At 44.4% G+C, this 27939-nt stretch overlaps 1 protein-coding gene across 3 annotated transcripts in view; it reads right to left on the bottom strand.

The window, feature by feature from the left end:
* Positions 1-27939, bottom strand: part of tafa1b (TAFA chemokine like family member 1b) — a 153901-nt gene that overhangs the window by 18399 nt on the left and 107563 nt on the right. For all 3 annotated transcript variants that reach the window (XR_001965225.2, XR_001965226.2, XM_018734061.2), the window contains exon 3: positions 13865-14005. Coding sequence is in view for 1 of the 3 variants with exons in the window: in XM_018734061.2 (XP_018589577.1) it covers positions 13865-14005 (141 nt within the window). In the remaining 2 variants the exon portion in view is untranslated. The remainder of the gene's footprint in view (positions 1-13864; positions 14006-27939) is intronic.

Below are 27939 nucleotides of genomic sequence, written 5' to 3' on the forward strand. Positions count from 1 at the left end.
ACATCAGAGATAGAAACATTTTTTTCTCCCTTTTTCTATGCAGTTTTTAAAATGTATTCCATATTTTAAGTAACAAAGCTGGAGTAAATATATGCGATACACGATGAATATCTGAAAAATTTTAAAACACTTCTGGTTTTTTACCCATCCAATATTTACAAATGCTCTGGAAGCCATGCCGAAAATCATTTCACAGCGTGCGTGCTTTCTGAACTTCATGATGTAGATCTCTCGGCAGGGAATAATACATTGTTAATACACTGGGGGGTTTTCTAAGCAGAGGGGGCTAATCTCCGTCTCAAGCACTGGTGCTGATGTTGTGACACAGTAATGCAGTGAGACTGCTTTCATTTAATCATATTTTTATTTACTATATTTTCTTAAAAGAAAGCCTGGGAAAAAAAAAAAAAACTTTTTCATTTCATTGCTATGGAGGATTTGTATTCAACACCGGATGCAGAATTCTTAGCAAAATGAAAATGGTAAAGTATTACCTGGAAAGAAAAAATCAATCTTCCAAATAAAAAAAGGGAACTGGAGTTCAGATTAAAATGCTGGCTTGGCCAAGATGTTGAAATATGAAGAAGAGTTTGCATGTAAGATTAATGATGGCTACTGCACACAGACCTAAATTAATTGCTCTGTATTGTGGGACTGGTAATGTTTAAATACACTCAGTGCTCATATGTTCATTCAGGTCATTGCAAAGTGTATAATATGTTGTGTGTATTTCTGTAGACATATAAAATCCTTCACGAATCATTTGTGTAACAAATGCATCTAATATCAATGATGTCATTTATATATGTTCATGTGTAAATGTTTACTGCCATATAATAATACTGTTCATTAAAACAACTGAGCAGCAATATCAGAATTACCGAGTTGCGTGAGTTTTTGTTTAAAGACACAAGAGAATTTAGAATTCCACATTTGAACTCTTCTTCACTTTGACATTCGATGCTGAATAAATTCAACAGCAATCAATAGCTCTTCTAGGAAAATACCCACTCAGAATTCATTGTCACTGGCGTAAGTAACATGTGGTAGCACATTGTAAGTGAATTACTGTACCCTATATTATTATTATTATTATTATTATTATTATTATTATTATTATTATTTTCTTCTTATTTTTTTTATTATTATCAAGAGCATTTTTTAATTAATTAATTAATTAATTAATTAATTTATTTATTTATTTCAGCCAACACCTCTTTTTATGTCGGATTTTGAGATTTGTGGACTAATCTATTCACAATTATCTATCCGTTAAATACTGCCAGGAAATTTTAGCTGTATCAGTTCAGGGTAAGTTCTTTGATCAAGGGTATTACAGCAAGAGTTTGGATTCTAACTTGGGTCTTTAGAATGCAAAGCGATGGCTCTAACCACTACACTTCCCACTGCCACCAGTATACAGGTGGTCCCCAACTTATGATGGGGTTATGTTCCACGAAATCCATCCAAAGTCAAAAATATCGTATTTTGAAAATGCATTTAATACACACCTCCGCGTGACAGACTGACAGATGCGGGTCGCTGCCGCTGCCCAGCATCTCGAGAGAGTATCGCTCCGCGTATCGCTCGCTTGGGAAAAAATTAAAATTCAAACTTCGAAGTACAGTTTCTACTGAATGCCCATCGCCAGCTCGTCATCGTAAAGTTGACAAAATCGTAAGTCGAACCATAGTAAATCGGGGACACCTTTATATTTTAAAGTTGTCGTCCATTAGCAGTTTTTCCACTCTTAGTACCTTTGTCATGATTTAAAGAGGCTGTGAATGAGCAGTGAAAACAGAGCAGAAAGAGTGATGCTGTTGTGGGAAGATGAGGGCCCTTCGCCAGCAGACAGAAAAAGAGAGAAGCGAGTGTTCAGCCGTGCCCAGAGGATACCCAGCCTTCTGTTAAGCAGCCATTCAGATGATCCAAACAGCCTTCAGGAGGTAAGGTAAACTGAGACGGAGAGCTCCTCAAGCACATCGGCGGCATTGCTAGGGCTTCCGAACCTGGACAGGACTACCCGATGCGGTCAGAAGCTTTGCGAACCGCTCCCGGCTCTTCCATCAGATGTTTCCTCGAGCGCCTGCCGGTGTGTTTTCACAATGACGAGAAGCCCAGGCTGATGGAGGCCTTGAGCTTCCCAATGACCCTCGGGCTCAGCCCACACAGACCCACTTCCACGGCCCTGAGAAGGTCTCTAATCAGTCTCAATTCTAACCAACTGAAAGTTGCCGATGTTTAACATTAATCAACTCAACTGTTGTTAACCACAAAGAGGTTTTTAGAAACTTCTCTTCTCCACTTGTGTCCTTAGGGTTGAAAGGGGTGCGTCCACAGTCACCGTGGATGAGTCCTCCCATCTGGGTGCTGCTTCGCCTTCTTTCCTTCAACATTTCCCATCATGACTGTCCTTTTCCCCTCCTTTTTATTGACTGGCAACAGCAGCAACGTGGCCGCAGCAATATAGAGAAATTATGAAAACTTCTATAGACACACAATAAAGAGGACAAAAAACTGCAATACAGTATTTTATGTTTGGTCAAATACCGTTGTGCATGAACGCTGCTATCCAACAAGTGTCCAGAGATTGTATGAGTTATTATAGAGATTGGAGAAGGAAATTCATCACTTGGGTCATGAAGACACTGTTTTTTTATGGAGGAAACTTTAGGTATAGACACATAAACACCATATTACCACTGGGTTCTTAAGGCTGAAGGAAGGAAAGCCAGTGCGGGGCCTTGGAAGTTTTCACTGCATCATTGAGATGACTGATCAAATATTTGAACGAATCCAACCTTCTCATGATGTGTCCAAGATCATGTGAGCTTCCCGTGAGAGTTCCAGCCTGGTCTGATCCAAGATCATTCTCTTTTCTTGTCCTGGCACTGCATGGTGTCCTTAAAATCCAACTTTCACACCTGTATACAGTTATATAAACTGCCACCTCTTGAACATTTCTAATCATTGCCCCCATGGACACGTCAGCACATCTGAGGACTTCCTCCAGATTTTTTATGTTGCCTCTGCTAGTTGAAATGCTCAAATAGAAATGTGATGACAGTGCAGAATACGGCTCGGGGAAAGAAGGAGGTATTGAAATAGCCTTTGGCGACACGCTTCACCCGAAGAAGACCGAGTTTTCTGTTGTACCTCAGCTCCCACAGCAGCGGTGGGAACAGGTAAGTTGGGACAGCGTCAGGCGTCCATGGGTGACCGTTAGAGCTTAAGATGACCTGGGTATGATGCACGTTTGCATCTTCCACCCTTTAAAGTTACCACTTTAGCAACTTGAGCCCATTGATCTTCTCTGTTGAAGGAGTGGAGGTGGATCGCCGGAGCATCACAGCACGTCCAGGGGCTGCTGAGCCACATGGCTTGGACACTCCTCTCCAGAGGACGTACTGTCTATCCTATATTGTATTGTATCTGAGCACAAATTTTGATCCCTTCTAGTACGGTGTAAAACAGCAGCTAAATCGAGAGTGTCTTGGATTGTGCACTTGGCTTAATACAAGGTACATATAATATTTATAAATAGTAATAAATATATTTATATATTTTACCTTCAGTTGCAAGCAGGAGGCATCGTAGCTTGCAGGTTTAAACCCCACTTGTACTTTGCATTGCTTGAGTAAAAAAATCACCCACCTTTACGAACAGGTAAAATCAACGGAAATTACTTGGCGAAAAGTGTAATGTACCGTTATCAACGAAGTATAGGTTGCATTTAGCTGATGCCTTTGTGCCTGCTGTCAGGTGACTTACAACACTAGATACACTACACTACGTTACCTAGAGGGAAATACCCACACGTTTAACAGACAAACACACACAAACAATGGGCAAGCATTTGGACTGTGGGAGGAAACCAGAGCACCTGGAGAAACCCCATGTTAACATGAGGAGAAACTACAATCACTAAACAGATTGAATGGGCTTCAAGCCAACATCCTTTCGCATTGCCCAACTGCTCTGTGGCACCAACACTACCCACTCTGCCAGATAAGTCATAAAAATCAGATGCTGCTGGACATAGCTTTTACTGAATGTTGATTTATTTAGTGAAAATCTGTAGAAATTTATATGAATTTCATAACAAAAAAAGCTCCGACACAATAAATACTACGCTTGACGTATTTACATTGATACTTTTCAAATAAAGTACTTTTTCCTTCTCCGGCTTTTCGGGTCGTACTGGCTGTCTTCTCCAAGCCCTCTATTAATTGCTTCCTCTTGAGATTGGGAGCGGAGGGCAATTAGGTTTAAACTGTCATGGTATTTTCCAGGTGCTAATTTACTGTTTGGCCCGATCGATACATCACGTCAGATAGCGATGACCTCGGGCGTTCCTGCAGCTTCCGCTTGCCTTTCACTTCACGTGCAGAGCGAAGCAGCAGCTTGTCACATAAATATAGAATATCAGCCATCAGCTCCATCTTTCTGCCCATCCGTCACACAGGTTTATAATGTCTTAACTCACAGAACTATACGATGCTGCTGAGAACATGTTCAATGAGAATGAAAAATCTTCTTAATAAGTTAACGCATTGCATATTTAATCTTTGTACAGGCAGATGAGTGATTTCTTTCTTTCTTTTTTGACCGCTGAATGACAATCGGTACGAACAGCAGCTGCGGAGATGAGCTTATTCTGGAGCGCTGTGGAAACCTGAGGTCGGTGCGAAATTAGCGAGGGAGGCGGGCCGCGATCCGGGGGCGAGGGGCTGACCCGGCGCGCCGCTGCCGGCGCTCAAAGGCACCGTTTTGCATTAATCATTGAGCTTTAGAGGAGCCAGCTGGCTCCCGAAGAGCCTTTCAATCACGGCGCTGGCAAAAGTTATTGCGGTAATGAATACCTCGGACTTTGCTTTATCAACGAAGCCCTTTTTTTGTGCGCTCGAAGCCCACCACAGCTTGATTAATGGCGCTGCGGTGAAGTGCGCGGTTGTGCACGGCGCCCCGACCCTCGGCCACTCGGCCTCCGACCGCGGACGCCCCGTGTCACGCAGGGGCCGTCGTTTAACAGGTCCGCCCATGCCATCCGCCGACCCTTGCGTCCCGGCATCATTTACAACACAGATAGTTCATCGTGAAGCACACAGCTTAAATATAAGGAAAAAAATAACACACTATGCCTACCGGTAGCTGCCTTTCTCTTTACTTTTATTGGCTCTTCTGGCTGTGACTTTATTATACTGCAATACAAAGGTGTATTTCTCATCTCAAAGGTGGAGGTGTATGAGTGTGTGGGGAGCAGATCATAACACGGCGAGGGCAGGAACACATGACATATTTATGAAAGCAGGGGTTTTATGCACCTTTGCCTCCTACCCTCCATTCTAGAGCTCTGCTTCTGTGAACTAGACCCAATTGCCTCGTGTCTCAGGGGCGGCTCGCTTCTACCAGGAGCCTGGAAGAAAAATACTTTAGGGGTGTTTCATTTTTTTAAATGTGATAAACCACACCACAATCACTACTGATCTTTCTGTTCGTACTGTATCGCATTATGTGTATGAATTTATATTTACACAATTATTCTCTTGCGCAGCTGCACCTGGAGATGGAATGTTATGGGGAAACAAGGACCAGGTGTGGCCAACTTGCCAATTAGAGTTATTACTGTCATCGATCTTTAAATATTAGAACAATAAAGTTTGGGAGGGTTGTGCTCAGCGTTTCGCAGAAGTTTGGAAATAAAGGGTTAGGGTTATGGCTAAATTTGGGTTAAGGTTAGGGTTAACTCAGGACAAGGATCACACTGAGCACAGCAAAGTAACTTAAGGTGAACAGGGACCTTTTACCTGTAAAAATCTGCATGTGGGACTCCTAGAGTATTGAACTATGAATCACACTATTTATAAAGTACACACTTTATTTGTAATTTGATATCAAAAATATTCTTTAGGAAGAGCCAACGCAGTAGTGCTTTTATCCTGGTGTATAAGTGAACATCATCAAGCTTATCCATCCATCTTCCTCCGCTTAGCCGGGGCCGGGTCGCGGATCGTCAAGCCTATAATACACAATTTTGTAGTAATCCACTGTATAGTTGCAAAATTTTCCTAATTAAATAAGGGGCAGCACACAGTGCTGGTGCTTCACAGCTTGAGCTCAGTCTGTGTGGATTTTACCTCTTCTGCCTATGTTCATGTAGGTTTCTTCCAGGTGCTCTGGTTTCCCCCCACAGTTCAAAGACATGTACAGTACTGTGCAAAAGTCTAAGGCACTTAGATTTTTCACAAAAATGTTTGTTTTAGATGTTATTTAATGTCTTCTGCATTAGAATCAATGGGAAAGAGCATATTTTAGATTTCCAAGCATTACAGTGTTGTTAAAGAAAGAAAGTACACACACACACACACACACACACACACACACACACACACACCTTCCGAACTGCTTGTCCCATACAGGGTCGCGGGGAGCCGGAGTCTAACCCAGCAACACGGCACAAGGCTGGAGGGGGAGGGGACACACCCAGGACGGGACGCCAGTCCATTGCAAGGCACCCCAAGCAGGATTCGAACCCTAGACCCGCCAGAGAGCAGGACCTGGCCAAGCGGTTGTTGACTATGGATGGTTACTAAGCTTTGTAGGAAGTTTATTAATTAAGAGCATTATTTTTGGAAGCATTCTCACTTTACAGCTTTTTTCCCCAAGTGCCTAAAACTTTTGCACGGAACTGTATGTTCAGGTGGACTGGTGACCAAACTAGCCGCAGTGCGATAGCCCTGTGATGGACTGGCACTCCAGGGTGTACCCTGCCTCATGCACCATGCTTCCAGGCTAGACTCTGAACCACCATGACCCTGCACTGGAGAAATGGATAATAAGTGAATGAATATACTTTAAGTACAAGGTAGCAGAGCAATGACTTTGAACGCTATGTCACATTTTACATGTTCCATCAAATCCACAAATGCTTCTGAGATAATCAGACTAACTAACAATGGCTTGGGCTTTGTACTCACGGCTTATTCCTCGCCATCACCTGTCTCCTTTCATCGCTGTGATCCTATCCACTCTATCTGCATGCAGTACCAGCTGTGGCATTGTGCTCTTCTGTGCGTCCCTGGATTCTGGGTTCCAGGTTCAGGTGTTGAGCCTCTCCTTGGATTACCATTGTTCCCTGGTTTCAATCGCTCGCGGCTCTGTATCTGTCAGCCCCCTCAGATCCCTGCTGAAGCTGTGCATTTGGGTTGGAACCCGGTCTTCTGACACTGTGTGGGATTTTCCGATCCTGTAAAACCGAGCGGGACCATTCATACAAGGGCTTTGATCAGAGCACCACGCTCACACTCTGGCTAAGCCTCCTTCTCCTGGATAGAAGACGTCTCATTGGGACTCCGCAAGAGCTGCTCAGATTAGCCCGACGACCTGCAGCTTTTCAAACGCTAGATCCACTGGAATTCAGAGTTTTAGTTACACCTGACGGCCCAAACTCCTAGGGCCTGCAGGTGGCGTAGTGGTTAGAACCGTTGCTTTCCGCATTAAGGAGTGGGTTCGAAGGATACCGGTTTATGTTCCCACCTATCTTGAGCAAGGTACTTGCGTCGAATTGATGCTGTAAAAAGTACGCAGGTACCACATTTATTAATGGGTAAATCACAGTAAGTAGTCAGCGAAATGAATTTATAAATCTGTACAGTTATTATGTGTGTGTGTGTGTGTGTGTTTGAATGTGACCACATGTCTCGGGCCAGTACACAGAAAAATGTCCAGTGACAGTTGCATATGACAGACCCTATTTAATTGGCTTTCACATGGCCTGTGAGAATAAAAAGAAAAGGATTTGCTGGGTGCGATGTGTTAAAAGCTGTAGACTTCTATTAGAACCTCTAATGCCCTGACATAACTGGGGTGTAGCACCTTCATGTCAGAGCCCATAATCAATTGTCCTCTTGTGATAATCTGACAGCAGAGCCAAGCCCTCAGTGGCGCTGTCCACAAAGTGTCGTACGCACTTTCATTACTGAAAATCACGTACTTTATCGGTTGGGAACACCCCTTAAAATCTGAGACGCAACAGCAAATTCATGCCAGTTACATTCACATTTATTCATTTACCGGATGCTTCTCTCCAAAGCGACGTATATCTCGTAGAAAATACAATGTGTGCAATTAAAATAAATACAGTTAAGGTACAGTTATTTGGCCTATTTTACAAAGAGCAGGAAACACTGATTTGATGTCAATCTGCAGCTTTTGTTTTCCTCTCCTCTGTTGCCCACTTGACCATCACTTCATCATCACACACTTCATTGGTGAGTATTGTACTTCTTATATTAAATGAAGTATTTATGTATTTATTTAACTGTTTCCTTTTTTTTATAGGGGGCGCGGTGGCGCAGTGGTGCAGTGGGTTGGACCAGGTCCTGCTCTCCAGTAGGTCTGGGGTTCGAGTCCTGCTTGGGGTGCCGTCCTGGGTGTGACCCTTCCCCTTCTGGCCATACACCCTGTGTTACCGGGTAGGCTCTGGTTCCCTGCGACCCTGTATAGGACAAGCGGTTCTGAAGGTGTGTGTGTGTTTTTCCTTTTTTAGGACTTGTATTCATATCCTACAGCTTTATTATTCTTATTCTTATTATTATTATTTATTATTTGTGATTTCTTTTGTTGCCATCTGTGCTCCAGTATACTAGTATATGGATTTCCCAAGGAAGAAATTTTCTTCTGGAAAAGTTGAACATTTAATCTGTACCATAATTCACGTGAATGCTGGGCTCCTCTTTGGACAGCGGAGTTTGTGGACAACGGTAGTCAATCATTTATTTGTTTGTTTATTTGTTTATTAGTATCGGTGTTACATTACATTGCTTAACCCAATGTTGCTGCTGCTGAAAAACAAAAAAAAAAAAAAAAAGCTGCCCTTCTGCTTATCATCTCAGGTGTTCTTTTTACTCACACACACTGACTGAAACCACTTGTTCAAAGCAGGGTGGTAGCGAACCGGAGCCTAACCCAGCAACACAGGGCGCAAGGCTGGAGGGGGAAGGGACACACCCAGGATGGGACGCCAGTCCACCTGAAGCAGGACTTGAACTCACAGACCCACCAAAGAGAAGGATACGGTCAAACCTACTGCACCACCGCACCAGGACTTTTCTGTGTATGTTACACGTCGTGATCTGTACCCCCGCGAAAGCGTCGTCCGTCATCAGGACAGAGCGCCATATAACCATAAACTGTATTGTGTTTGGGGCGCAGTGGCGCAGCAGAGACAAGCGGTTTCAGCTAGTGTCTGTGTGTGTGTGTGTGTGTGTGTGTGTGTGTGTGTGTGTGCGTGTGTGCGCGTGAATGCTTTCTTTAATGACATACAAAACCCTTACTGTAATACTGTAACTTCTTGCAAAAGGAATGCTTGACAATCTAAAATATGCTCTTTTTCATTGACACTAATGCAGAAGACATTAAATAACTGTCTAAAATAAATATTTTTGTGAAACATCTAAGCGCCTAAGACTTTTGCACAGTATTTGTCCCGCGTGCGAAAGGTAAAGCACAGAGGTTCTCGGTTCTGGCTCCGTTGTGGTGGAACGACCTCCCCCTGTCACTCAGAACTGCTGAAACTCGGTCTACATTCAAGAAGGGTCTGAGAACTCACCTTTTCCGGACTCACTTTGCCCAAGGTCTCTCCAGCTCACGTATGGTGTAAATGTTCATGCACCACAACTTTACGATCATCCCCAGATAAGCTTTGACACAGCCGCTACTCTTTTATTGTATGTAAATGTTTGCGTACCTTAAAAAAATTGTAGGAAGGTGATCAGGATTTATATATCCTGCGTTTTATGCACCTACTCGAGCGATGAACATCGGTGCATCAAGTGGAAAGTAACAAACTAGGTTTACTTAAGAATCACGTCTGCAACTATGTCTCTTTCTCCTGATGTGATGAACACATTGTATTTTCTCTGAGATGTACGTCGCTTTGGAAAAAAGCGTCTGCTAAATGAATACATGTAAATGTACTGTACATGTCTCGTGCGTGTGTGCGCGTGTGTGCGTATTGTGTTTTATTGCACTGGGAAGAAGGCCGTGGGCCGGGCCCCAAACCGCCGTTCCTCCCGGGACCGTGCGGCAATCCTCGGAAGCGGCCTCGTTACTCACGGAGACAGAGCATTAATAATCGGCGGCCCGAGGGGGCGCGCGTATCTGGGCCGCCAGCACCCGAGAGAGAGGCGGGGGGTGGGGGGAGCCCAGCTGAGTCGACGGGTTTAAAATCACATTATTCTAAAGAGGAGGAGTGAGGCAGGCGGGCAGAGGGATGCGGGACAGATGCAGAGAAACGCTCCGCTAGCGGTAACCACCGGGAACAGGGAAGATGTGTTTTCGGTGCGGCTGCACACATGTAATCATGTTCAGGGTCACATGCCGATGGGCACGGGCTGACAGCCCGGGCCGGCGCAGCCAGGACGGTCTGCATCCGCGGCCTGTCAGAAGACGCAGGGCTGATGTCACTGCGTCCCGCATCTGAGATCCCCCCCTCCCCCGCAAGGTGAATGCGAATCTTCGACCTCAGTCCCCGACGTAACATCTAACGCAGGGCCCGGGCTGCGGCTCCGCTCCACGTACGGGAGCCTCCTCCTCATTAAACCAAAGAGAAGAGAAACCCCCCGGAGGCTTGTTTCGGCGCTTATGGGTTCGGAGATGCATGACAGGTGGGTGTCTGAGCTGCGCCAAAAAGCCCGGCCTCCACCGGGTCTTCGGATGTGCCAGAGCTCAGCGCTCGTTGTACCTTAAGCGTACATATTAAATCGGACCTCATTCAGGGCTCCGTACATGTGAGTCACATTGATGATGTTTTCAACTCCTTAGTGGCAAATGCAAAAACATCTTCTACTGGGGGGGGGGGGGTCTGGCTTTTTTACAGCAACTGAAAATTGTAAGCCACTATTGTGCATCAATTATGTTTGAAGGTCTCACCAATTACATACATATTACATACTCATTACGGTTGCTTTCGTTCAAGTGCTGGTGATAAACAGTTTAACTTTTCCATGATGCCTCATCTAGAACTGAGGGTTGAAGATGAAGACAAGAAGAGCTTTTGCTTTTCATGCCTTAAAAATGTCTGTAACCTGTAACCCCAACAACACCATGAGTTCTCATTCCTCTAACAGGATCTTGTTGAAAACCTCACGGAAGTTCAAATAAAGAGATTAATCATCTAGAAAGACATTAAAGGGCCTAAGAGATGATGTTTGCAAAATTTTGGCTAAATCATTGTCTCTGGCACCACTGCGAGCAAAAAATGTGAAGGATTCTCATTACTATAACGTGAGGTTGACTCCGTCGTGTTTCTCTAGGAACTGGGCTGCTGGGCCTTTTTTCCATCCTAAATGATGGTTCTGCTCTTTGGCAGCAGCCCGCCATCATCTAGCCGTCCACAAGCCTTCTGTCTGGAAAGAATCAGATGCCAAGGCTGCTGTAGACACCGTCCTGCAACTCAAGGCCACCCAGGTAAATGTTTCGGAGGGTTATTTGTTCCCCATGCGCAACACTGTCAGTCTGTCTCGAATGACTCAGTTTTGACCCGATGCTTCTCGGACGAATTTAGCAGCACGACTGTGGCAACTTTAAAGACTGCTTTGCTAGCTTATTACATTTATTTATTTAGCAGATGCTTTTCTCCAATGAACTCCATGTAGTGTCATCAGCCCACACACCTTCTTCACCAAGGTGACTTACACTGCTAGATACACTACTTGCACTGGGTCACTCATCCATACATCAGTGGGTGGACCTGAACAGCATGTCTTTGGACTGTGGGAGGAAACCAGAGCACCTGGAGGAAACCCACACAGACCAAGCAGGGATCAAACCCACATCCTCTCACACCACCCAGGCGCTGTGAGATAGCAGCGCTATTCACTATGTCGCCCATGATTACAACTCAATAACTTATTAAGACTGATTTTTCAAGAAAAGCCCAGTAATCGAGAGCGAAGACAAAGCAACAGCGCTCACTTTGAACACCATGATTAGGTAATAAGTATAGCATACAGATGCTCCTCTACTTTCAGTAGTTCGACTTACGATGGCACGATAGCGATACGTGTTCGGCAGAATCCGTACTTTGAATTTTGAATTTCCATCTGCTCCCACGCTTGCGATACGTGGTACGATACTCTCTCCCGATGCTGGGCGATGGGAGCGAGCTGCAGCATCCACTCAACCATGCTCGCAGTCTCTGTATTGGTCACACCAACTAGTGTAAACAACCAATACTGTGTTGAAAGCGTGTTTTTTATTCTGTTTTCACATCCCATCATGTTCACTAATCGCCCATGTGTGTCTCCTGCTCAAATTTACCCAGCTGTAGCTATAGTAAGTGTTCTGAGCAAGGTGTAGGTAGGCTAGACTATGATGTTCGGTAGGTTCGGTACTGCATTCTTTTTCGACTTACGATTTTTCCACTTACGATGGGTTTATCGGAAGTAACCCCATCGTTAGTCGAGAAGTATCTGCAGTTACAAAAAATGCCGGAGGAGCATAATGCTACACCATGACAGGATATCAAGACATCTCCTGGCCCCTGAAGAATAATATGATGGCCGTGCTGGCTGAGGTTACCACGGACATGCTAAAGATCCCCAACTCTGTGAACAGGAAACAACCCGCGACCTTTGCACTGTTGAGACCGTGCTGGACAGCGTAAGCCACAGGGGCGCAAGTCACGCGTCCGCCCTCCCTGCTTCGTACAAATACTCGGAAAATCATCGGTCTGCAGATGTTCACGTTCTCATTTTGTCCCCAGATAAGCCTTACTTTGAAGCCGCTGCGCTCAAACTTTTGACTGGCACGGCACATTTTCACTAAAGGTCGGGCCAGCGAGGGTGCCTGGATCTTTTTTCCACCTTAAGTTATATTCACGGTTACCATGGCAATTTACTCAAATGCCAGCTGACAATCTGACAAGGTGCCTGAGTGTGTCTGCCAGGAGTGTTTCACAAAAGAGGGGACTTTTTAATTATAGTGAGGATGTAGCTGTAGGTATGAATGGAATTGATTTATTAAACCTCCATAAGAGGTGGCATTAAAAGCTACTTTACATAAAAGCATCAACTAATTGACAGAAAACATTACCGGTGTTTAAAGACCTCGACTCGCCATCGCGATGCTGAGGAACTGACCTTTTGACTTGTGTCACCATGTCCAGGTTTGTCGAAGTTTCCACTGTTTCTGAATGATATGAATCTCTGCATGCCCTCCCTTAGCTCTCGTCCATTCCTGACCCCGACCCCCACCCCGGTGCCCCAGAATGAGCCTTGGGGGGGGAGGGGGGGCTCCCTAGCCCTGGCGCTGCCAAATAAAGCACCGTCACTTAGCTGCCAGTCCCAGCTTTTAAAACTTGATTTAAACTGTTCTTGATTTAAACCGAATGATTTATTTGAGCCTGTCACCCAACTAAGAATGTTTTGTCACTTTAAATAGCATCTGGCATTTGCCCGTATCGATCGGCAAGGTGTTTCGACTCATTCCGCTCGCCGGGCCTGCTAATCCCTGCAGGTAATTGCATCAACGGGACTTGGGAGTCTCTGCTAGTTTGGTTACACTGATATTACTGCAAACAAGCTAGTGGCCTTCAAAGGACTCCTTGAAGGCGATGCGCAGAAAGAGAAGGCGTTCAATAATGGAATAAGTTATGTAACAAGGCATTCTTTTGTGCCGAAAGTCTGCATATGTCTTGCGTGCAGCAGATTACTGCTTTTTCGGAAGACTAAAGACGGGAAAAGGGACGTGGGGACGCATGTCTGATTGTTACTGTGGGTGCACTATAGGGCAAGAGGGATGCAAAAAGATACTTTGGTGTTCTTGCGCACGGACGTCTCGGAGACATCCCGGCGTCACTCACCGTCCACGCAGGACGGCTTGTTTCTCGTCGTCCCGGCCACCTTCCCTGGTAGACAGGAGCACTTCACCGTCTGAGAGCGCTCCTCAATTCGGTTCTTGTTGCAGCACCTGTGCGCGGCGATGACCTCGCACGTCCCGCCCTCTGCAACAACACACACGGCACACGACACATGCTCGTCACACACAGGCAAGAACAGCGGCGTATCATATCCGTTAGCACAATCATCTGCCGCTGCTATATATAGTGCATCTGCTGTATTTACGTCTACATATGAAACCAGTTAGAAAATCTATCCAAATAAAGAGAAACAAAACACAAATTTCATTACAATTACAACTGCAATTCCATCCCAAAGAACGAGGATTGCTGGTAGTGTAGTGGTTAGAACTACTGGCTTTGGCCCTGATAATAGGGGATTCAATCCCCACCTCCAGGTGTAGTATTCTTGTGCAAAGTACTTATCTGAAATTGCTCCAGTAAAATTAGGCAGCTGTATATATGAGTAAATTTCAGAGATTCCACCACAACAGAGGCAGAACTGGGAATGACCTCTTACTCAGAACTGCTGGACCTCCACCCCTGTTTAAAAAGGGTCTTAAGATTCACTTTGCTCATCTCTTAAGTTCAGGTAAGGTGTAAATGTTCATGAGCTGCAACTTTAAGATCATGCCTGGATAAACCTTTACACAGGTACTCCTGTAATGTAAAGTAAATGTTTCAGGGGTTGCAACACAGAATTTCATTGTATTGAATACAGCGAGAATAAAGCATCTCATCTTATCTTATTTTATCTTATCTCATGTTTATGTACAGGTGGTCCCCGATTTATGACGCGGTTACGTTCCCCAAAACCCATCATAAGTCGAAAATGAATTTAATACACTTAATAAACACCTCTGTGTGACAGACTGGGAGATGCAGATCACTGTCGCCGTCCAGCATCGCGAGAGAGTTTCGTGCCGCGTATCGCTTGCCCGGGGAAAATTCAAAATTCAAAGTATGGTTTCTACTCAACGCAGAAACTTCTCACCATCGTAAAGTCGAAACAATCGCAAGTCGAACCGTCGTAAATCGGGGAACACCTGCATAGCTTAAAAAAATTACTAGCAAGACAATCAGGAATGGGAATATTCTGATAAAGTTTTATGCAACTACTCGTGTGATGAACGTTGGTTCATATGGTGGAAAGTAACTGCACTTAAGAATCACACGTCTGCATCTAAGTGTCTCGTCTGCTAATGTAATGGACGCGTTGTATTTTCTACGAGATGCACGTCGCTCTGGAGAAAAGCGTCTGCCAAATGAATACATGTAAATTGCAAATGGGCACATAGAACTTTTACTTGGAAAGACATGTTCATTCTCAGAGCGGAAACTGCTCATTCTTAGACAGTGTCTTTAATAGAAACATCCAGAAACGAGCTGCGTTAGGGATGCGATCCGCTCTTGTAGTGCTCTACTTTACCAAAGGCTCCCTTGTGGTAGCGAAGCTATATAATACCCAGGATGTTCTCCCGAGGCAATAAAATAAGACGTAAAACAATGAATGGCTCTCTCATCAACCGCCTGCCTTTTTTTTCACTTTGCTTTTGATGTTTTAAAACAAGTAGGCTGTAGGAACGAGAGCTTAAATTTACAATTGCACACAAGGAGATTATCATACAGTCGCAAACGCCTTTAAGCATCACATGCGGCGCCAAAGCGGGCGGGAGAGGAAGGCGCGGAACGAAAATCTTGGGAATGACAGGCACTCAAACATGAGATTCACAAGTACAAGGGGATCATGGTGAGATGTACGCTGACAAGAGTTGGAGAAGCCTGCTGCAGCTGAAGTAGCGACTGAGCTCTGTTTGACTCGTCGAAGTGGTCACATGTATCTCCTGTCCTCGTCTCTCTCGGCTGGCTTCCTGCTGCTGCTGCCCGTATCGAGTTTAACGCTCTGATTAGGGCCTACAAGACCAGGAAGTGGACCGGATCACTCGCCACACCCACGTGGTGGTCCCACGCACAAGGATCCAAAATGGAAAACTTTGTCACTTAGTTCTTGGTTTTGGCTCCGATGTGGTGGAATGATCTCCCTCTGTCCCTCACAGTCCCTCTCAACATTCAAGAAGAGCCTCGAAATGCATCTATTTCAGACCGTCTTTTCCCTTAATCTCCTAACCTTTCTATAAATGCACATCTAACATCATGATCACCTCTGTATTTCCCATCAATTCTATATGCTGCTATTTCTATGTGATAATATTACAATATACTGTATATAGAATATATATATTATGATAATATATAGACATATACACACACTTATATATACTGCATATATATTCAAATTCCATATTCTATATGGGGATGGATTGTGTGATGTGAAAATAGTGGTACTGTATAAATGTAAACATAATCATAATCAACACAGCTGGTACCGAGACCTTTGGTCACATGGCCAGTCGGGAGAGCAATCCAGCCCAATGAGATGAAACAGAATGGCGTGAAAAAAGATTTCCTCCAATGACAATTTTCGACATGGAATGATTACAGGTCTCTTTCCAAAATCAAAATATTTCTCTGCGTTATTTTATTTATTTAACCCTATTTAAAGTTATGCAGCACCACCTAGCACTGTGCGAAAAAGTAATTACTCCCTAATGCTTAGCGACAGCTTGTGTCACCATTACATTTATATTCACATTCATTCATTTAGCAGACGCTTTCGTCCAAAGCGACGAACATCTCATAGAAAATACAATGTGTTCATTACATTAGCAGGAAGAGACATTTAGATGCAGACGTGTGATTCTTAAGTGCAGTTTGTTTCTTTCTACCATATAAATCAATGTTCATCACACGAGTAGCTGTATAAAACTTTCAGAATATCCGTGATTCCCGATCACCTTCCTAGTAATTATTTTTTTCTTTTTTTGGAGATACATATAAACATTTACGTTACATTACAGGAGCAGCTGTATAAAGGTTTAACTGGGGATGATTTTAAAGTTATGGCGCATTAGTTAGTCCATTAGCTGCAACGACTGCCTCCAAACACTGCAACACGATGTCAGTTCTACACTTTGCTGAGAATCCCATAATTCTGTAGCTCACTGACAATCCTTTATAGCCCCGTAAAAATCACACGTACCGTGAATGACCAAGTTAAGCAGAGTAAGAAACATTCCTCCATGCACTTCGTGGAGAACGGCCCTGTGTTGTGTTTTCACCCATAACTTATATTTATTCATTTAGCTGATTCTCTTCTCCAAAGTGGCTTATAATGCTAAGCTGCTTACAATTATTCACAAAGCTGGGTAATTTTACTGGAACAATTCAGGGTAAATACATCACTTAAGGTTACTACTGTCATCTTTGGGATTTGAACCTGCAACCTTTGGATCCAAAGGCAGCAGCTCCAACCGCTGCACAACCTGACGTCCCCCTAAAAACATGCCTACGGAGATCAACTAAGGCCACGGTTACAGCCCTTCACGCAATTTACGTTAATTCCACAGACACGGCGTCCCGAGAGACGCCTTTCCGTCAACTCATTGTGCGAGTGGGGGAAAATTTTTCATCTTGCCATGACAAACACCGCATTACCATACGGTGCAACAATTAGACTGCTCTCGCACAAGGACTCCGAGGAAAAATCCAGTGACAAAGGGAACACGGGATGAAAGAATGCTGTTAGAATCACTTTCTCTCATTTCTCCTTAAAGAGCCCGAGTCTCCTCCTTGACAACAGACAAAACAAACTGACGCACTCCTCTAAAGAAAAGAATAGAAAAATATGTCAAGATTGCTTGTGAAATTGACTTTGAAAGGGTCTCGAAAGGCATGGGCTTTTGATGGAGATGCTGTGTGTCTGCAACGCAAACATCAGAAACTAAAGTTTAGGATTAAAAAAAAAAAAAAAAAAAAAAAGCATTCGGTGGTATTACACTGAGCTCAGACTCTTTTACTGGCGCTTTTATGGCTTCGCTGTTGATATAGCATCACCAGAAGCAGGACACCACACGAGTGAGGATGAGTCCCCGGAGTCTGCGGTAGACAAACAGAAGCCACCACTCTGCATTCAGTACAAATCTTCCCTTTTGGCTCTGCTTTCCTACTGACTGCTGACTGGTTCTGTAAAAATATAGTAAATTGGAAGGGCTGCAAGAAGTGCTTTGGTTATAGAAATGAGGTTAGAACCTGGAGGTTGCTTGTTCATATCCTTGTCGGGGCCCCTATAGTTCTACGGAGTGATGTTTGAAATACCCCCAGGGAAAACTTAACATGAAATACCCTAGTGAAATACTCAGTGATAATGAAAGGAATTTATTCAGTCTGTCCCCTGATGGTCTGTTTATGAATAAGCATAATGCCCTGCCATGTTCACCTCATTCAGGTGAATTCCCAGCCTGGGGGCAGCATGTCTGGGCAGCATTGCTGGTCTCCCCTGAAGGGGAAGGCATCCCTTGGTGCCACTGATCAACGGCACGGACCATGCGCTCACTTCACGGTCCCATCATCACAGATGTTTTTTTTTCTTTTTTTTTTTTGCAGAGCTATGGCTCCATGCCAACATTAATATGAGACAAAACCATATTTAACTGTTATGACAAACGGACCTCGCTGGTGGGACTGTGAACATTTTTAGGCTTGCGATCACCATTAAACTGACACAAGGACTGAAGTCGTATGCCCCAATTGCAGTGCCAGTCATTTCTGTTCTTTTTCCATTTTCGCTCCGAAGGACCGTCAGTGACAAAGAGGCAGAGTTGATCTGATGATTACAAAAAGTCCGGTATCTTGCGCCATAGGGAAGTAGAGTTTCAGCATCGCTATCAGTCTGCTGGACACACAAAATACACCTGACGCTCTTGGATGCGATGAAATGTACATTTACTTATTTCAAAGATGCTTTTCTCCAAAGCAACCTGCAACTCAGAGTAAAAAAAGTGAATAAATATGAGGTGAAGAGGTACCAATGCACGCACGCAATTGTCAAAAAGCAGCCTATGCGCCCAGTATCACCGTTTTCAGGCACATCACTCAAGTAGCTGCATATAGACTTGGTTGGAAATATAAAGGTGATTGTGACAGATGGTGTGACACAAATTGATGGAGCTGTTATGCTAGGATTCAGCAGCTCTGAGGGACAGAGGGAGATTATTTCACCACAACGAAAGCAGAACATTGGGGGTTTTACATTACATTTATTAATTTATCTGGCACATTTCTCCAAAGCAATTTACAATGTTAAAATTATCACAAGCTTACAATTACTTACCCATTCATACAGGTGGGTAATTTTACTGGAGCATTTTAGGGTAAGTACTTTGCTTCAGGGTACTGCAGCCAGAAGTGGGGATCAAACCTGCAACCTTTGAATCCAAAAGCAGTAGCTCTAACTACTACTCTACCAGCTGATGCCTCTCCCTTTTGAACTTTGAGGGAGACCACCATGCAACTAGAGGTGAAGGATCACAAAGCTATTACTGGGTGTAGATCCTTCGACCATCTTGTAGGCCATAACCGAAGTACTTGATGCAGGTAGCTACAGGAAGCCAGAGGACAAAAGATGAGCAGGAGAGACACATGGGAAGCTGTTTCCTCCATCAAGTTTTACATGGTGGTGTCAAACTTCCAGGAAGCTATGCTGGGTAGAGACTGAATGGCAGTTAACAGCTAAGGGCGGCGAGTGTCCTCCTCTGACGTGGACTCAATGACCCCTCCCACTGCACCGCAGCCGTCGGGCTGTTCCTCAAGACAATGTGCTCTCTGTGTGTGTGCTCGGGAAATGGAGGGGGTCTGATGGTCGCTACCAGCAGGCGTTGAAGCACCGCAGACCATCTGTCTCTAGAATGGCCGGTGTGTAATGGGTCCTCTCCGCCGCAACGTGACCGTAACGAAGAGCGTCACGCCTGACCGACCGCACGCGGCCTGTCGTGGGCTCTCGTCGTCGCTTCTTTCGCTGCTCAGTTGAGTTTGCCGCCCATTGTCTGCGTGGCCCTGTTCGATTACTCAACGAACACGATCTGATTTACAGTGTCAGTGAAAAGTGTGAGGAGGGGGGTGCGGTGGCGCAGTGGGTTGGACCACAGTCCTGCTCTCCAGTGGGTCTGGGGTTCCAGTCCCGCTTGGGGTGCCTTGCGACGGACTGGCGTCCCGTCCTGGGTGTGTCCCCTCCCCCTCCAGCCTTACGCCCTGAGTTGCCGGGTTAGGCTCCGGTTCCCCGTGACCCCGTATAGGACAAGCGGTTCTGAAACTGTGTGTGTGTGTGTGTGTGTGTGTGTGTGTGTGTGTGTGTGAAAAGTGTGAGTCCACGCGTTGGAAACTAGTTTTATTCTCACACGGCGAACAAGTCCGATTAGGAAACGAGCTGCCAGGTAGTCCCAGTTCTTCTGCAGCACGTCCCAGAGATGAAGACACGTGCGTTGCTTTACCTTCACAGGTATTACTCAGGTTACCCATTACTGTACATTCTTTTATACAGTTATTGATTTGGTTGCAGCTTTTCTCTAAAACGACACATTTAATCCATTAAAATATGACAACAGTGATTTCAAACCCTTGAACAGATATATTCTTACAGATGCAGAAATTGAAATCAGATGTATCCCTTCTTCTTGTACCTCTCCATTGGCTTCCTGTAGCTGCTCACATCAGATTCAAGACTTACGTTTACATTTACATATATTCATTTATCAGACACTTTTCTCCAAAGTGACAAACATCTCAGAAAATACAATGTGTTCATTACAAGAGCAGGAAGAGACACTTAGATGCAGACGTGTGATTCTTAAGTGCACTTAGTTTGTTACTTTCCACCATATGAACTAATGGTCATCACACAAGTAGCTGTATAAAACTTTCAGAATATCCACAATTCCAAATCACCTTCCTAGTAATAATTTTGAGATATATATAAACATTTACGTTGCATCACAGGAGTAGCTGCTTAAAGGTTTATCCGGGAGTGATCTTAAAGATCCCGTTAAAACGAGATCTGCTCACCGATATCGACAAGAACTGATCGCTGCTACAGCCCAACCAGACTGCTATGCTCCTCCGCCTCTACGCACTTTGTGGTCCCACACACAACATGTTCAAAATCAAAAATGCAAAGGTTTTCGGTTTTGCCTCCTGATGTAGTGCGATGACATCCCTCTCTCACTCAGAACTGCTGAATCCCTCTAAACATTCAAGAAGGTTCTCAAAACTCACCTTTTGGACTCACTTCTCCTGAGTCTCGTAAGCGCTCAATAAACGTTTAATAATTAAAATAAAAACCCTATATTCAGCTACTCGTGTAACGTATATACTTGTTCGTACTGCAGTATGTGACAAAAGGACTGTACTCAAGAGTCACGAGTCTGGATCCTATTCCCTCTTTGTGTCAGTGTAATGCATTTGTTGCATAGTTTTTGGAGATGTACGTTGCTTAGGAAGAAATCATCTGCTAAACGAATAAATGCACATGTAAATAAGCAAAGTGCAGCAACACTCCAAGGACCGATGAACCTACATGATGGCGCAGCTTAGCAACAGGCTCCTCCCAAGCTCTACATTCCCTACTCATTTCTTAATAAAGTTAACATTGTAATTAAGTCACAAGTACAGTAACCTATAGTGACAAGTACCATCTGTAGTTCACTGGAAGAGTTTATGAGATAATATGTAAAATGTTCACATGCATGTAGAGCAATCACGAGTACTATCATGCTGTTTGGGTCAATGGGGCACCTCACCATCTGGGCACACTGGGCGGCATCGTTGTTTCGAGTCTTTGAGCTTCATCTTTGGACTTGGAGGATCTGGGTTCAAATCTTTCCTTTCCTTTCCTCTCCTCTTAAGGACCTCTTCAGCAACACGAGTCATTACAATACCGTAATTATACAGCTCAAAGAGCTACTGCCATCTCTTCCCTAGATAAACGACACACACGCACCTGGGCGTCCACATGACCTAAAAGAAAACAGGATTCATCAGACCAGGCCACCTTTTTCCATTGCTCCATGGTCTAGTTCTGATGCTCACGTGCCCATTGTAGGCACTTTGGCGGTGGGCAGGGGTCATCATGGGCACTCTGACCGGTCTGTGGCTACCCAGCCCTATAGGCAGCAAACTGTGATGCACTGTGTGTTCTGACATCTTTCTACCATGGCCAGCATTAAGGTTTTCAGCAATTTGTACTAGAGTAGCTCTTCTGTGGGATCGGACCAGACCGGCTAGCCTTTGCTCCCCACACGCATCAATGAGTCTTGGGCGCCCGTGACCTTTGGCCGGTTCATCGGTTGTCCTTCCTTGGACCACTTTCGTTAGGTACTGACCACCGAATACCGGAAACACCCTACAAGACCTACCGTTTCGGAGATGCTCTGACCCAGTCGTCTAGCCATCGCAATCTGACCCTTGTCAAAGTCGCTCAGATCCTTACGCTTGACCATTTTTCCTGTTTCCAACACATGAAATTCGAGAACTGACTGTTCACTTGCTGCTTAATATATCCCACCCCTTGACAGGTGCCACTGTAACGAGATAACCAATGTTATTCACGTCACCTGTCAGCGGTTTTAATGTTGTGGCTGATCTGTGTATGTAAGGGGTAAAACCCACGTATTGTCCAATACAGAAAAGAGGTGTGGATTGATTAAATCTTTTCTGCACAAGTGGAAGGGATCCAGACTTTCTGACTGAAGGATAGTAGTGTTTGCTGTTCAAGCCTTCAAAGACAGTATAGTCTGACGACCTGAACATACAGATCATCGAGATCCAGAATGGAATTTCACGATAATACCGAGCCTCTTCAGATGTGGGACCAGATAGGAAAGCCTCTTAACACACATGCACTGATGGATGGAGCCGAGTCCCCTTTCTGAGATGGTCCACCGTAGAAGCTGTCGACTTGTTCAAAACCCTCTCAGTTCGGCATGGTGGGCCGGACCGCTTTGAGGCTCAAAGACGAAGCCGCCTGGTGAAATTTTAATCCGAGGATGTACGGCACAAGCGCGACTGCAGAAACCACACCGGCATCAAGCACTCACGCTCAAGTGCTATGAATTATAAACCAGCCATAATTGAAATTTCTCCTGCGTCTTTCAAAGAAGGATATAACGATTTTTTTTTTTCCTGCAGGCTTTCTTTGTGGGCTTGTTGAACCAGAGCAAGTCACTAGATCAGAAATGTACTCTGCGGAAAAAGAGCACCATCACCTACTTACATATTTAAATTCCCACCTCAACAAAAGTGAGTGCTATTATATGTCCTCTATCCAGTTCTGAGCCTGTCTCTCCGCGGGTAAAGAGCAGGATCAGATGCTACATCAGATTTTTGCTGTTATTCACCTCATATCTCTGAAAAGGTCTATAAAGACCACATTACATGGACTGCTGTTTACACAGAATGACTCTTTCTAATCCCCGTTGGCCTTTATAACATACTGTTCTTCAATTTAAACAACACTTTATAAGAAACCTTTTCCAGTTCAGTACTCAACCTGTCCACCCCGATTCTGTCTTGGCCACACTAGCGCTTCTTTCCACTTTCAGTCTTACATAGAGCCCCCAGTAAAACTGAAAACTAACCACGTATGAGATACGTTTACATAACGACTGATCGTTAGTCACATTTTTCCAGATTCCTTATAAAGGGCTGTAATGAAAAATTATTTTTTGATCCCAGCACTGAAGGAAGAACCAAAATCCCCATGGCATTGTAAACCCAAATACATGTATTATATTAAAATTCTTAGCTGTCGCAACTGTCACTGTGCAGTGTGGTGAAAAAAAGTATATAGCTCATTTTCATTTTTCACCGCAGAGGCCCTAATTATGAGCGAACAAGTTCAGAGTGCAAGTGCAGAGCAGGATAACCTCAGCAATAGCTTCACTCAGTCCAGTGCGTTTACTTTCATACACACCATTCAGCTTTCATAAATATTAGGTATGAATAATGCATTGATTTCATTTCCCTACATTACAAACAAGGAAACATGGTTCCTCTAACACCAATTAAATTAACTGTCATAGAAAAGCAGATAAAGGCTAGAGGGGGACAGGACTGTGTGTGGGTGTGTGTGTTTGTTTGTGTGTGTAGGCGTTGGAAGGAAGGAGGTTCCATTGTTGTTTTCCCCCTGGCTCCTCTAAGTGGATTTAAAGTGTCTTCTATAAAAAATAATTAAAAAAAAAAACAGTATCCAGAATGCAACACCATTTAGTGTGCCAACCCAGGATTCACTGTGTTTTATAACCCCACTCCCAAAATCATGATCCCCGGTTTCATCAGTAGGTTATGCCTGGGTTAGTATGGGTCAAATAAGGGCAGCTAGTTACATGAACTTTTCAGTTTGAAGACTATGTCCTGCCCTACATTAGCGGTCATGCAATCATATAGCATGATTTGTGATAAAAATATTACCAAGATGGTTAGATTATTTATTAGCTGCTTTAAATAAAAACCTTGTAACAAACACTATATTATATATGCATAAATATAGTATATTATGCCTGTATGAAAGTATATTCTATAAGTATGCAGTACGAAACGCTGAGGGATGACAGGTTGAAACTCATAAGTACTGTACACTTTCTTTGAGAGGAAGGTAGTTCATGAAGTATTCAACAGCAAGGGGGAAAGATGTTTCATAAACAGTTGGGATAAATATACACACACACACACATTTTCAGAACCGCTTGTCCCTTACGGGGTCACGGGGAACCGGAGCCTACCCGGCAACACAGGGCGTAAGGCCGGAGGGGGAAGGGGACACACCCAGGACGGGACGCCAGTCCGCCGCAAGGCACCCCAAGCGGGACTTGAACCCCAGACCCACCGGAGAGCAGGACTGCGGTCCAACCCACTGCGCCACCGCACCCCCTGCCGGATAAATATACATTTTCAGTCAAAAGTTTGAATACTGCTTCAAAACATACTTGGGCAAGAACACAGAAACCTGATGGTTGAAAAGTGGAAATCTGTTTTCTGAACACATGAGGCAAAATCTAGACTATATATGTGGATGGGTTTTACCTGTGTGGTTCCCACTGTCCCGCATGGTAGTGGCAGCATCATGGTATGGGGCTACTTTGCTGGTCAGAGAGTTAGTGCTCTTTACCAAGTCCACGGCAATCTCAACCAACAGGGCGATTATAGCATATTTCAGTAGGATGCTGTTCCATCGGGATGACATCTAGTTGGACAGAACTTTGTTCTACCAACCCAAAAAACACCTCAAAGATGTGCAAGAATTATCTGAAGAAGATGGAAGAATAAAAGGACAGCTCCAATTAATGACCTACATGTTAAATTCTGGCAACTGTAAAAAAAAGCCCATATTTCCCAGATGTGTATAAACTTTCTGAGTGTACTCTATACTTTTTTACACAATATGCAAAACTACTCTTTGTGGAATTTGAGCAAAACTATTTGGGTCTTCAGCAACAGTGAGCAGCAGTGACTGTGCTTGCCAGATTAATACAGCACAAAAGGTCTCGGAAATACGGATGCATATTATGTGTCTGTAAAATGAATAATTTCATGAATTAAATCAAAATGCACGCTGCGTAAGCATTGTTTTTCTGCACCAATACCCAATATAGCAAAATAACAGCTACGTTCACGGAAAAGTCCTGCCAGCGGCTGAAGGCTGGTTCATTGTCACACATTAGTTGACCAGCTGTGGATGTGTCTTCATCCAGCCTTTGGCTACAGGAAGGAGTCGAAGTCGCCTTTCCCCTAATCCCAGAGGCTGCGACAAGGAGACATTTAGGCTGTGGTAAGCTTGTTCTTTTTCAGGTTTTTATTGTAGAGACGGCGCAAGCTTTTCGCCGAGGCCCCCAGAGAGGAAAAACAAATGTGTTGTGAGCGCCTCGTCTAGGGGATTGACTGTGACTGAGCGGCTGTGAGTGCTGCACTGAAAATCCACATCCATACACGTCCGAGTCACAATGCAGCGCAACACCCACCTGTCTCAGGACAGTTCCCACATCGGCCGTGTACTGCACGTTGCCAGCTCTTTAATTCCATAATTCAGGGGAAAAAAAAAATCTTATTGAGACTGAATAGGAAATAAGGAATAGGGAATAATAGGAATAACCCTAATTAAACCGTTCCTGAGTGATTCTCCTTGCACAAACTATTAAGGATCATTTCAATAATTTAAATCAAATTCCTTCTTTCGGCATGGCAAGTCTGAATAATATTTCACCATTAAATGAAAATAGTAATTACATCCCTTTTGGGCAGCAGGAGCAGAGTCAATCTGTGCGAACCCGAGTATGAAGAGTAAATAAGTTTGTCGACGCCCCCTTGCGCACCACACACAAATGTTTTTAATCTGCTTGCCTGAAAATGTACCTTGAAGTCGACGCTTTTTAGATTTTTCACATTATATCCTTTAAGCACCAGTATAAATCGCTTTGCAGGCTGCCTGAATTTCAGCAAAAATAAATGTAAAATAATATTGCACTTTGCAGTATTACTCAATGTTCTGAGTGGCTCGTTTGCCCACAGTTTAACATGCATCAGAATCATAAAACGAAAAGAAAAAAAAAAAAAAACTTCAATTTCTTTTAGAAGACTGAGATATCAAAGTGAATTAAGACCAGCTGTCATTATCCATGTATCTTTAATCATCAGTGGCATTAAGCATGCAAAAGAGTTTAGCGGTGACACTTAGCTCGGTATTAATAAAACATCGAGATTTTGTGAGACCCTTGATTATGCGACATAATGTTCAAGTGCAGAACGAACCGAGATCATATGGACAAATGAGGCGTAACAAGAGTCAGGTATTTAAGAGCTGCGTAAGCGGCTCAGTCGTGCAATTCCTTTGGCAATTAATACTCAGCATATTTCATATTCGTCCACAGACTGGAACTGCTTCGCCCAGATCAGGATAACATTGCCACCCAGGCAGGAATTACATTCCCTATAAGCGAGACCCTGAACTTTAAATCCATGTTTTTACAGCTTGGTTTAATGTCCATACAAGCGACTGCATGTGAACATAATTCCCCTTAATTTGGCAGCTTCTGCGTTGTGATTTCCCGTCCAGTTCCTGTGATTATGTAGCTGTAATCGGTGAAGCGGCGCTGGCACCGAGCCCCAGAGGATCCGACTCATTTCACAGTCCGCTGTAGCGCAGGTCCCTGCCGAGGCTCGCCGGGCCGTGAGGTGACCGGCGCCTTCAGCGTTGATGAAGGACCAGGCGTAAGTAGGGTCTCGCTCACTCGCGGTGGCGCAGCTCCTCGGCTCCCACCGTTGAACGGTGGCCCGAACCCTCGTGCGAGACACACCGCTACTCATCTGGGCCTCTGCCAGTCACCAGAGAGCACATCAGCCATCTTTCAGCAAGCCAGAGTAGGGCTGAGGACTGTTACACCGGGTTAGCAAGCCACATAGGGTGGTCTCACCTCAGGACACAAGACTGCATAGACAGAAACAGTGCTGTTTCCAAGGGGTGCAGTGTATCCTTACCCACAATTCATTTAGCTTACACTTGTTTTCCAAAGCAGGGGGGTGAGGTGGTGGTGCAGCGGGTGCCTGCTGTGTGGCAGGTCTGGGGTTCAAGCCCTGGTTGGGGTGCCTTGCAAAAGACTGGCAATCCCATCCTGGGTGTGTCCCCTCTCCCTTCAACCTTGTGCCCTGTAAGGCTCCAACTTGCTGCAACCCCACTCAGGGCAAGTGGTTGCTGACAATGGATGGATTTTCTCTAAAGTGACTTACAATGTTCAGGTTATACTTATTTACTCCTTTATATAGCTGGGTAAATTTACTGGAGCAATTTTAGAGTTAGCACCTTACTCAAAGGGACTCCAGCCAGAGGTGGGGATCAAACCCACAACCTTTAGGTCCAAAGGCAGCAGCTCTAACCACTACACCAGCAGCTGTACACTACGGGTGATACTACGGTACTTTGGCCCATGCGTCTCTGAAAAACCCGCATCTGATTATTAGAAACAGGAACAAAGAGCTACTGAGACAGCGCGAGAGATGAGAACAGCTTTGCTTTGCTAAACATGATGGATGTTGGCACGGCTGATGGGTGTTTTGTGTTGTGTCGCGATGACTGACAAGCCATTCAGCTACAATCCTCT

The sequence above is a fragment of the Scleropages formosus genome, chromosome 22 (genome assembly GCF_900964775.1).
Source record: "Scleropages formosus chromosome 22, fSclFor1.1, whole genome shotgun sequence".
In the NCBI taxonomy this organism is placed as follows: Eukaryota; Metazoa; Chordata; class Actinopteri; order Osteoglossiformes; family Osteoglossidae; genus Scleropages; species Scleropages formosus.